The 12,156-nt window shown below is 40.5% G+C and overlaps 4 protein-coding genes across 4 annotated transcripts; 3 read left to right on the forward strand and 1 right to left on the reverse strand.

Moving 5' to 3' along the window:
- Positions 1-22: 22 nt before the first annotated feature.
- BCR41DRAFT_350269 (Vps53-like protein) lies at positions 23-4,928 on the reverse strand. The gene is made up of 14 exons (XM_022023642.1): positions 4,455-4,928; positions 4,201-4,352; positions 3,891-4,041; positions 3,675-3,745; positions 3,332-3,546; positions 2,913-3,128; positions 2,642-2,762; positions 2,437-2,543; positions 2,053-2,283; positions 1,868-1,958; positions 1,660-1,742; positions 1,302-1,526; positions 947-1,102; positions 23-872 (listed from the first exon to the last, which is right to left on the reverse strand). The coding sequence occupies exons 1-14, from the start codon at positions 4,678-4,680 to the stop codon at positions 77-79; spliced, it is 2,841 nt and encodes a 946-aa protein (XP_021883189.1). The 5' UTR covers positions 4,681-4,928; the 3' UTR covers positions 23-76.
- A 146-nt stretch (positions 4,929-5,074) lies between these two features.
- BCR41DRAFT_334568 (translocation protein Sec62-domain-containing protein) lies at positions 5,075-6,376 on the forward strand. The gene is made up of 2 exons (XM_022021936.1): positions 5,075-5,376; positions 5,549-6,376. The coding sequence occupies exons 1-2, from the start codon at positions 5,247-5,249 to the stop codon at positions 6,217-6,219; spliced, it is 801 nt and encodes a 266-aa protein (XP_021883190.1). The 5' UTR covers positions 5,075-5,246; the 3' UTR covers positions 6,220-6,376.
- A 1,819-nt stretch (positions 6,377-8,195) lies between these two features.
- On the forward strand, positions 8,196-8,961 carry BCR41DRAFT_350271 (hypothetical protein; the record flags this gene model as incomplete). Its single annotated transcript, XM_022023643.1, has 2 exons — positions 8,196-8,671; positions 8,925-8,961. The coding sequence occupies 2 exons, from the start codon at positions 8,196-8,198 to the stop codon at positions 8,956-8,958; spliced, it is 510 nt and encodes a 169-aa protein (XP_021883191.1).
- A 1,302-nt stretch (positions 8,962-10,263) lies between these two features.
- BCR41DRAFT_278409 (hypothetical protein) lies at positions 10,264-10,488 on the forward strand (the record flags this gene model as incomplete). Its single annotated transcript, XM_022020203.1, has 1 exon — positions 10,264-10,488. A coding segment is annotated over one exon (225 nt), but the record flags the coding sequence as incomplete, so codon positions are not given.
- Between the last annotated feature and the right edge of the window lie 1,668 nt (positions 10,489-12,156).

The following is a 12,156-nucleotide window of genomic DNA, read 5'->3' on the forward strand; positions in this document are numbered from 1 at the left end:
ATGGACAATCTTGCATTCAATCCCCTCATTTCTTTTTCTCTATTATTTTTATTCTTTCTATCAAGTAACCAGGCTCTTAGTTGCCCGACGGCTCCACAGAACCAGAGTCTTGGTCTTTCTTGGCCCTCATGCCCGCCACAAACTTGCGGAAATTGACGTTTATCTTGGCACTTGCTGCAAATGATCCTCCTCCGCTTCCTGATTGAGGGCTCGTGACTGCTGAGCCCCCGGCACCTGCAACCCCAGAGCCTGCACCAACGTTAGAGTCCCTGTCCTGGCCTAATCCAAACAATCCACCACTACTATTACCTATAGATTGTTCACCACTAGTCCTTGCGCTCCCAGGAGAATTTGAGTGTTGAGCCGCCAATGCTGCGAACGGGCTATGGCTAAGAATACTAGAGGTAACAATGTTTCCAAGCTGATATGGGCTGTTATCCCGACCGCTATTATTTCCACTAGCTCCACTAGGTGTCATCAACCCTACTGGACTACCACTCGATGATGATGAAGAGCCTCCGACCCCACCAAGCACAATGCCCGTCATATTTCCTACTAGCCCTGCGGAAGGCCCTACAACGCCTTGATTTGAGATATGAGCCGGCATGCTCTGTAGTAACGACATGACTGCAGAGTTATCCGAAAGGCTCTCCATCCCGACCTGTTTCTTTTGAAACAGGTCAACCATCTGTTGTTGTTCTGATCGCTTGAGACCCTTGAGCTCAAGGATGCGTTGAAAGTTCGCCAGATTCCGATCACCGATCAAGAGGAAGTAGTGATCAATGAACATATCCACGGGTTCATGTGGACTCATCGCTGTCTTGAGCACAGTCTCAATCTTGCCTAAGCCTCGGGTCACAAATTTGATAAATCTTGAATTCAAAAGTCAACACCTGTAGATTGTAAGAGTATAACAAAAAAAAAAAAAGTAAACCTTGATACTTACGATGCTGGCACAGGTACAGATGATTCTGACCCGAGATTGGGGATCTCCAACAAGAGAGATTTGACGGCTTGTGTGTCAAGGAGCATCTGCTCCGCTCCAATTTCTGAAATTGGCTTGCACTTTGTGAGATTAATCGCGAACCTTGCAACAAACGACCTAACGTGTATCCAGACACATATACACAAAAAAAAAAAAAAAAGAAAAAAAAAAAAAAAAAAAGAAAAAAGAAAAGGAAAAGTAAAAGAAAAAGGCAAAAAAGATGATGGAGGGATCGTTGGCATTGTGTTTCTCTTGAGCTAAATTGACATATTCATCTCCACAATGCAGTCTATTATATATGTGTGGCCAGACTTACTCAATGAACTTGTCACAGAATGTTCTAAAATATCTCTTGTTGGTGATCAGTTCCTGAATAGCGCCTACACATGTCTTGAGCGTTGCCTGGATCATAGAGACGTATCCAGACTGGTCACCAACATTTTCGATGGTTGCCCAAGGAAGTTTTGCCATCGACTGCAGTGCTGGTTCGTAATGGTTCTCTACAGCTCGAACCAATGCCTTTGTGCAGGCAGAGATGATGCTGAAATAATAATAATAATAATAATAATAATAATAATAAAAACGATATGAGCGATCTCATCGTTTGGAAATGATATTTATACACTATCAAACAAAATAAACGTATTATTCACATTATCTCGTTTTTTACTTACTGCAGAAAGGCCTGTCGTTCTGGTTCCATGTTGATTTGATCCACGAACCCAGGATCGATATTAGCCCATAGCCTTTCCTCAAGCTGTGTGTGTGTGAGGGAGACGAATTCCAAAGCGGGTCAAAAAGGAAGAAATGGGGTTAATAAATCATACTGTACCCTACTATCCATAAATTGAATGATATTAAGGTGGGTCAATTGTAACCTGCCTGGCTGGTGGTCGCGAGTGAATAATCGGCAGTGTTAAGAATGATACATATTGAGCGGAGGTACTCTCTGTTGATAGGTCTCTTGTCTCCTCTATCCCAAGTCAAAAAAAATAAAAATAAAATAAAATAATCAACATTGTCGCTATAAGCTTATAGTAAATGGAAATAAAAAAAATTAAGCTTACTGTTTAGGAAGCTTGCTTAGGAGGACATCATTCGCATATACACGCAGCCATTTTCCAAATACTGAGCTCAAATCCAAAAACGGTTTCTTTCGTGAGAGTTTTGCGCAATTAGTCAAAGCCGATCTGTAGAACAAAAAGATATCTGTACTCGAGGCCAAAACTGTAACAGATATATCATCCTCTGGTACTGGCTCCTGAAGTTTGAAGCTCTTGATCTTTTCTTCCAAAGCTCTTTTTTTTTTTTTTTTTTTTTTTTTTTTAAATAAAAAAAAAAAAAGAAAAAAAGAAAAAGAAAAAGAAAATAAAATGCATAGTTAGCTAGTCTAGTTAATAACATTTGTAGGACCTTGCAGATACAAAGTAAAGTGAGAGTTATAAACATACCTATCTTCTGCATCGATGTAAAGACTCAAGTATGGCTCAAAACATGATGATATGCTTTCAGCAAAGCCTGCAGTGTCTGATTCTTCGTTCAGGGCATAGTTCACATCCTGCATAAAAAAGTAGGACTTTCCGGATGAGTATTTGCACAGCGGAGCAAAACATATTCGACAAAAAAAAAAAAAAAAAAAAAAAGTCGATATCTTACCCTGCTTATGAAGCGGTTTTCCAGTTGTGTTTCGAATTCCAAGGTAATCTGCAGCACCTGTAAGAGTAGTGACACTTCCACAGTTGAGGCTGACTTGGCTAAAATGTCGGACAGATCATCCCTATTTGTTTCCGATGTTATCCGCAATAGGCAGTCAATAAGAATAAGGTATCAGTTCCCGGCTCTTTTTTTTTTTTTTTTTTTTTTTTTAAAAAAAAAAAAATTGAATGATCAGACAGCTAATACATTTATCTAGAGTCTACAATTTTACCTAGTAATTTGACAGAATTGTAAGCATAGGACGCGTGACACGTCCCAAGCCGCTGGGAAGACGTGAGAGTGTTCCTCGTCATGGATTTTGAGCAGTCGCTTAAGCCATGCATAGCGTCTTGAAGTATTGTCAAGAGCGGAGACCTCCTCGCCCGGTTTAAACACCGATCTATAAGCACGCAACTGAAGCTTGCAGTACCACTCCACCAGGTTTTGTCTGGATCAAACCCATCCACCGTAACAAATAAAGCAGGCATTAACATTTAGTGTATGAAAGAGTTATTGAGTTGTCCTTGTATCCGGAAAAAAAAGCCTTTCTTTCCTTCAGAAGGATTCATTCTTGAATAAAGAAAACTCGTATGTGGCCTGTTAAAGCTTTGTATGCAGATGTACAATATATGTATATGTTTATATACATACCTAACATCTTCACCCAAGATATCAATAACGAGACATGCGCTAGATAGCTGGCCAATGTTCCCTATCAATATTCCCTCCTTTGTGAATCCATGCTCAAAATCCTTGACAATGTCGCGTTCTAAGTCCACTTGCAATTTAGCCACAGATTCTGTGAGCTCAGCAATCTGTCTGACGTTTTGAAATGTGCGGAAGTACTGAATAAGCTGCAGCACAGCCTATATAGAAAAAGCGATGTAATTTTATCATTAGCAAGGATGTTCGCATTAATACAGAGAATGTGATTACAATTATGAAAATAGGCTTTTTTTTTTTTTTTTTTTTTTTTTTTCCTTTTCTGCTGTACCTCCAGCAATTGTGCAGTCTCCCTGTATTGCTTACGTTGAGCCATCGCTTTTAATTGATCCACAGCCGTAACTAAGTAAAATCGAGATCTCAGGACTTGTTAGCTCTTTTTTTTTTTTTTTTTTTTTTGTTTATTCCTTCATCGCAATAGTTGAAAATTCAAGGATTTCCTTTCGACGTCGAAAAAAAAAAAATAAGAAAAAAATAAAGAATTTACCCAGCATTTGCAAGCGTTTGAGCGTAGTGATAGAGGTTGTGAGGTGACGCTTAGCATAATCAAGGCTTTTGATGTCTTGAGTGATCTCCTGTACCATTTGTTCTGACTGAGTTGCTTTTTCTTTGATTTCCTTGATTTTAAAGAATAACATCTGTTGGTTAACAAAAAAAAAAAGAAAGAAAGAAAGAAAGGGAATATATGAGAAAATATGGCTATATGGTTTAGCAACGAGTTGATTACAGAACGGCATGAATTTTTTTTTTTTTTTTTTTTTTTTTATTAAAGAAAGGTTACCAGGATATCATTGTACCTCGATGCCTTTCTTGGCAGCTTCCACCTCTTCCTGTCCCTTTTGACCGCCATCTGTTTGGGCTCGTGTTAATTCACGAAGCTCTTCCTGAACTTGCTGAGCCTTTGCCTGAAGTTTCAATAGCACCTGATCGACTGTTGCAAGCGAGTGTTCTAAAGAGATGTATTTTCGATGCATGCGGATGTTAAAATATGCAACTTTCTTTAGTTCCCGGCACAATCTTTGTTCAGCTGCTAGTGAATATGTCTTTTTACCATTAGGGAATATTTTGTTGATGTATTCTACCGCACTGAATTCCTGCGCGTCCAGAGGGTCTTTTGAACGGAGGATATGAGTGATGGACGAATTAAGCTCTGGTGCTAACTGAATAGCTTCCGTTGTTGGCACATAAGATGATGATGCCTCTTGTGTATTCTGCGGCGTAATGGGGCCCAGCGAGCTTTGTGGGCGCATTGTGCTGTCAGTCATGGTAGCTGCCATGAAGGAGTTGTAAAAAAAAACTTTGAAACGCTACTTGAATGAGATGGGAACGCTTCAAAGCTGGCTCCCTTTAGTGCGCTCCCCGTTTCAATCACTGGTAGTCCTTAAGCTTTTCTTTTTCTTTCCTGCTTCTATTTTTATTCGGCCCTATCCTGTTTCTGACTTGGCTCATCCAGGTTAGTGATGAGTGCAAATGAATGAAATAGCAGAAAAAAGGGTCAAGATGATAAAAAAGGAGCAAAAGCTTAATAGCCAGTAAAGAGATTTTCCATATCTTTGTCTCTCTAATTGATTATTACAACGCGTAAAATAGCCTCCAATAAGGTTTTGTGCTTGTTTACTCAGTTAGTCAGTGGCGTACGCCTATTGGCTGGCAAACATCCTTTCTCTTTTTCTCTTTTTATATTCTCATTCCATCTCCTCTTTCTCTACTCCCTCTCTTTCTCTTCATCACTCCACATCGATACTACCATCAGTCTCACATCTCGCGGAATTAAGCATTACGACGACAACATCGAAATCGGACCTGACCTAATTTAATCTAATACTTTATCAGCTACTTTGCCATGGAATCAAACGCACCACCACAGCGCCCAAAAAACTTGTGTCAGGTTGCAGATTACTTGCTGTCACCTCAATCAGGTGTTAAGAAAAGAGAGGGCGTCTTTAACGAATCCAGAGTTACTTACTTTCGAGGTAATAATAATAATAAAATATGACATCCAACAAGTAGTCATTACTACTGTTTAGTACTTTTGTGCAACAGCCTTTTATTGCCCTTATTCATTCTCTTGCGACTCATGAAGAGATGTCTAACGATTATTTTAATATTTTTTTTATTTTGTCATTTCATCACATCGCATCGTAGGAAAGGGAGCTGTCAATGCCTTATTGAAACCTGAGTTCCGTCAAACGGCAGTAGGCAAGGAATTGGGCGAACTGACAAGGGAATCAGCAGGGGAGCTTCTCATGTCTATGATCCCTCACCAGTTCTTCCTCAGAGTCGCACGCCCCAGTGATCCAGATATGCCTAAGAATATGCTTACAATCGTTCAATACCAGTCATTTAGTGAGGATGGCTTGTACCTCTGGAGGTATGAGGGCTCACAGCTTCGAAACCAACTGATGGCCGCTGGTCTTCTTCTCATTGTCCTTGCTGCAGTCATGTTCCCACTTTGGCCAGTTACGTTGCGTCTGGGAGTGTGGTACCTATCTGTGGGCGTTCTCATTCTTCTTGGCCTCTTCTTTGCAATGGCTATCGTTCGTCTCATTTTGTTCATGATCACCTGGGTGGTGCTTAAGCCTGGTATTTGGCTCTTCCCCAATTTGTTTGAGGATGTAGGTTTTGTCGATTCATTCATTCCACTCTGGGGTTGGCATGTACCTGAGCCACCAAAGGAGGTTAAAAAGAAGGGTGCTGTTGCTGGTGGTGAGGAGCCTGAGCAAGTGGTCCACACTGAGGTCGTAAGCGATGAAACAGCTGCAAAGATCGCTAAGCGTAGACCTATGGTTGAGGATGCAGTGGACGAAGATGCATGATCGTTTTAATTGTCCATTTATAAACACGAACAAGAATGTCCCATAAGCTTTTACCAACTCGAATTCCCCTTTGCATGTATCCTCACGAAAATCCTTTTTTTTTGTTTTTTTATCTTTATATTCATCAATAAATTCTCATAAATGTTCTCAGCTTGAGTGGTTGCGTTTTTTATAGTAAATTCGTGCCGTGCGACAATGCAAATGTAAACAATACGAAGAGTATTTTTATCTTTTTATTTTGTGCTCTAGGGTTAACTATAGACGCGTCCAAAAAAAAAAAAAAAAAAAAAAAAAAAAAAAAAAAAGGAAAAAAAGCAAAAAAGCAAGGACCATTGACGAAATGTCACTCCAGGGTGTATAATTTGGATAAAATGCCCCTATTTGTACAACACTAACATTGACAATGCATCAAAGGGCCAGAAAGCTTGTGCCTATTTGCCTCTTCTCTCTTATGACCCATCATATTTCTACTACCTCTACTGCCTGTTCCCCTTTTTTTTTATTTTTTATTTTTTTTATTTTTTTTTTCAAAAATACATGTGAATAGCTTAGCCAACTGTTGCATTATCCGTGCCTCGTTTTGATCATCCTGTCCCCAACTTTACCTTCTTACTCATGAATTCTTTTTGTAGTAGGCCAGAATGTGTTTTATTCATGTTGAAACCACTTCTGTGTGTATACGAACCACATCGCTGAAATCTTGGTAATTAACAGCTTTTTTAGCACATCTTTTTGCTCCATTCCCCGGACCACAATGCATTGAATTATCTGCAGAGCATGCCGAGCTTGCGCATTGGCAATAGCAGACGTCCGAGGCAAGAAAAAAGAAAAAGAAAAAATAGGCAATACAGGTCGATTGCCGTTCACAATGCACGGAATGGATGCACACGATTCAGTGCCATTTATACAAGTAAACTGGCGAGCATGCAACGGCCTGAACAGAGGAGAGAAAAGGGAAAAAGAAAGGAAAGGGGAAGAAAAAGGGTCGATCGAGAGGTGAACATGCAAGCGACAACAATAAGCCAAAGGGGGATGGACCCTGGCCATTCATTCGCATTCATTTACTTTTTCTTTTTGTCGGCACTACATAGCCCTGCTCCTATCTCATTCCGCTTTTGTATTCCTTATGAACGAGTGCATCTCTTCCTTTCTTCCTTATCTTAATCATTTTCAACATAATTTTTTTGTTTGTTTGTTTTTCCCACCTCAACCTCATTATCTCACCTTGTCCACGTCTCCTTTTTCTCTATTGCTTATGCCTCTATTCAACCCAGTCCGTCTCCTTTCATCCAATCTTCATTTCTGCTCCCCCTCTGCCTGTTCTATATCACGAATGATGGCTATCGAGCCCTAGTATATACTAGTGGTATTTCTTTTCTTTACAATAGTACCAATCCGGTTGACCTCTTCCTTTCCTTCTTTTCCATCGAGGCCCTCATCATCGACCCTCCTTCCTCGTCACCTCTCTCCACTCTTTTTTTATTTTTCATTTTTCATTTTTCATTTTTCATTTTTTATTTTCTTTTAATTAACCTAACCTTGTTGTGCCAAGTTGGAACCCAATTATATATCCATTCCTCACATTGAAATCAAAGCGTCGGCAAACATCATCACCTTTCTTCAAGTGAATCGTCAGGTTCAATTTTTTCCTTCTTTTTCGATTATGGATATAAGGATTGGACCCTCACAGCCCCAAAACCAAATGCATCCGAGTGGATGTTATGAAGAGCAGCAATTTCAGGCTTTGAATAAAAATAAAAACAATGCGGATCAGATGCTTGATGAGAGTATTTTATCACAAATGACAAGATCATCAATTTCAACAAAACGCGCAGATGAACCTAGAATGGAGTTAAGAAAAATCTACAAGAGTGATCGGCATTCGTACGACCATGTCCTCCTTAAGCCAAAGCAACAAACGGATCACTGCACGCAGCAGCAGCAACAGCAGCAAGGGACACCTCCAAGAGAGTTTGATGCATTTAGCCACCACAATCATACAGACAATGGCGGTCGATATCAATTTTTTCAACATCAGCAACACATGCATCGTAATCAACTCCAAAACGATAACCACTGCAACCACAGCTACCAAGAACAGTCAAATCAAGTTCATGCACACATGTCTTCCTCTAACAAGGTCAATATCTCGTCAGAGCACTCTCCTTCTCGAGCAAAGACAGGCAGTCATTATGGTGATGGCGATGGTAGTGACGAACATTCTAGTCAACCACATAAGATCCAAAATCATTATTATTCACAACAATCTGGTCATCAGTATCAGCACTTTCCCACCCTTTCGTCACCCTATTCTCGTCAGTACAGTAACAGTAGAAATAAGCTTGAAGCGAATCGCGATAGCATCCAGGTTACGTCCACGTTCCGCCGATCACAAACAAGTGTCAAAAAACGGTTTCAAAGGGATAGGCTGTCCAAAGGTGATCGAGAAGAGGTATAAATATTTCTTTCGTTCTTTCCTTTCTCCGTATTGTTTTGAGAAGAAAAAAGGACGTACGGGACAATTGCTTCCCCTCTTTTCCTGATGACAGTAAAGGAATCAATCCCACATTTTTGTTATAAACAAAAAGGAAGGCCGACCACCTTAGTTTATTCATGCATTTCAATCATGGTCAATTTCGCTGGCACACCACCATTTTTAATGCTTTTTTCTCATGCCTCTTTCTTTTATTTTTATTTTGCATAAGGTCTGGCCACCAGATGTTGAAAAAGCTTTTATGAAAGGTATTTTATTTAGCTAAATATTGATGACTATACCATACGCCCTGAATCTTCATATCTTTGTACTCTGGAAAAAAAAAAAAAAAAAAAAAAAAAAACGTTTCTTTCACTTTGACTAACTGAATGCTCTCCGTTATCACTTCCATGCCCTTCAGCACTGGTGTCCTTGCCAAAGCTTGGCAGGCGCAAAGTCTCAGTTAACGGGAAGCCATGTGGTCGAAACGAGTTGATCGCCGACTTCATCTTCCAGGAAACTCAAAAAGTTCGAGATCGAAAACAGGTTTCATCCCACATTCAAGTCCTAAAGAACACGCGCAAGCATGATCCTGCATGTAAAAAAAATACTCTGTCTCCGTTATTATTACTACTATTGTAATAAAAATACACGCTTGCCTTCTCTCTCTTCCTTCTTTCCGTTTTTACTGACACTATAGCTTGTAATTCTCTTTTTTGCTCTCTCTATATCTAGTTTTGAGATTGTTGGTGGATGGAGGAGATGATGATGGCGAGCTCGAGGCGGGCAGTACAACTGGGTATACCTCAAAGTCACATAGCCCTATGGCGCCATCCCCTCATCTGCAGTACGACCATACACTACAGCTCGCTCATTATGAGCAGTGGAAGGTACCGCAGGCTACTGTGGCCACTCCTACAGGTTCTGTTGCAGCGACTTCAACAAGGAATACATCTACGTACGGTAGCCTTAGCCCACCTTTATCACCCCACCATAGATACTCCACTGGGCTATCCTCCTACCAGCAACACAGCCACAATCAACATTCTCAATACTCGCATGCCAAACCCTTTCCGGCATCAAGAGCAATCTTGGATAATACTACTTGCACATATAGTGACGACCATACGAGTCGAAGTGATAGCGCTCATTTGCTGTACCGCCAATCAGCAACTACACCCGATTCAGCCATTTCTCTTTTTTCAGATCCAGAATTGAAGGATTCGTCATTCGCTCCATCTCCATGTTCACTCCTGCCAACAAGCTTTGGACTGTTCATCCATTATCCTTCTACAGACACTGTAAACGACACCAGTGATAATGATGGCGGTCAGTCAACATTGTATGTTCATGAATTGGTAGCAATACATGATTTGAGCCAACAGTCTTTCGGCAGTATCAGTATCCACCAACTGCACCCAGAAAAGTTTCCGAGCCTTTATGATCTCTATGAGAGGGGCTCAAGCCCATTTATCTTCCTTAGGCTTGGCATCAACTTGAACTTGGAGCAGAGAGATGGGGTGCTCGAGAACACATCCTTGTTTGGCTCGTATTCTTTGAATCAACGGTCAGTTCGATGTCTGACTACGGTTTATTCATTTGGAACTAAAGTATTCGAGTCAGTAGAAGCGAAGTCGGCAACAGCTTATAGGGATGGCAAGCATGTACATAGCTTTGGATTTGTAAACCAGTTTTTTAATTCATTCCTGAATGGAGTCCGGTTGCTTGGTACGAAAGAGGAGGTAGAAGTGGCGTTGTGTAACTTGTCAGTTGTCCAAATCTATGAAGACCTTGATTCAATGAGGGCCTTCGCGGAGCAGCAGCAAGGGAGCCGCTTACCTTTATCCCAATCCTCATCATCATTGCCATTGCCATTGTCATCCTCACCAGCGCCATCATCACCGTTGTTGGTGATGGTGTATGAATTCGAAGACGGTCGAGGCACATTGACGCCATATCATATCGTCAATAAAGTAGATATGCGCTAGGCCTTGGGTTGATGGTTCCAAGGAAAAAAATAGACCGAACTGGTAGAATACCTTTATTTTCTACATGCCAAGTTGATTTAATAGCACGCGCGCTTATGTATAGTTGAATGATTGAGCTAGCTGTTCTTGATAGGGGCTTCATCTATGCTATATACCGCTCTTCCACTAGAATAGTAATAATAAAAAAGTATGAAAGCATAATGTGAAGCAAGTGTTTGAATGTACAGTGCGGCTAGTTAACATAGTATAGCAAAGGAATTCAACAGCCTCAAAGCGATTCAGGTTAGATCATGTGGATGTCCCCACAGTGAGCAGGTATTAATAAATACCAGAATATGTGTACCATGCTAAACCACATTATTTGAAGTACTTGGAGTATGACTAGGAGCAGCCAACAGCCAACAAAGAAAAAAAGAACCCTTTTTTACCATTCAGACGTCTTTACTAGCTATAAAGAATAATGTATCGAGGCTGAAAACGCTAGGCAAGGGAAAAGAATGTTCACCGCATTTTGCCTTCCTAACTTGTATAACTAAATGTTGACCTTGCTGGAGGCCGTCCAGTCTTAAAAATTGGCTGTGGGGTAACGATCTTTGATTATTTGCTAAAACTATCACCTTTATTTCTTTCTGCTGAGTGAAATTAATTGAGAATTAACTACCCTGCTTTAATATGCAATGTTGATTCAATGACGATAAGAGCCCTCCGTAGCCCTTCTAATCCCTTCATTTATTCTGTGTAGCAATATGGCGTTCCATAGGTCTATAAAGCTTTTTTTTTTTTTTTTTTTTTTAACACCAAACAATATCGCTACTAATAAAAGAAAAAAAATGGTTGCATTTCCTTTCCTTCCTCAAAAGAGAAGCTTATTAGCGCATTCTTACCGCTTGCCCCGGTGGTCCTGTTCTTATTACTATCCTCATTTTCTTGTCCTGTTGATGCACACATTCAAAATATCACGGCTAAAAAAGAAATGCCGCTCGCGAACCTGCATCTCACTATCGAAAAGGTTGGAGCCAAAAGTGCTATTCCTGGCTTAAGCATAGCTGTTCTTCACAAAGGCGGAATCATTTTTGCAGAGGGCTTTGGAAAGCGGAACAAAAAGGTTCCTTCCCAGCCTGAGGTATATCTTGAAGGAAAAAAAAAAAAAAAAAAAAAAAAAAAAAGCTGATGCTGTTAAGATTGAATGAAGAAAAAAAAAAAAAAAAAAAGCATTAACTCTTATTGAAATCCTTGACATTATGATAAACAGGGTCTGCCTGAACACGGCACTAGTTGGATCCAAACAAATGTCACGAGACGGGAGCTAATCAAGGACCTTAAATACGCTCAGCTGAACCGCAAGCTCGGGCAGATAGTGGTACAGTAATGTTATGTATTCTGTCGTGGGTGAGGCATCTGCGAACGTGAGTGGGGCCACTTGGGGCCAGCTGGTTGATAGCAAGGTAGTCAAGTTCTTAGGTCTCAAGAACACCG

Source organism: Lobosporangium transversale (genome assembly GCF_002105155.1).
Source record: "Lobosporangium transversale strain NRRL 3116 chromosome Unknown BCR41scaffold_11, whole genome shotgun sequence".
Classification (NCBI taxonomy): Eukaryota; Fungi; Mortierellomycota; class Mortierellomycetes; order Mortierellales; family Mortierellaceae; genus Lobosporangium; species Lobosporangium transversale.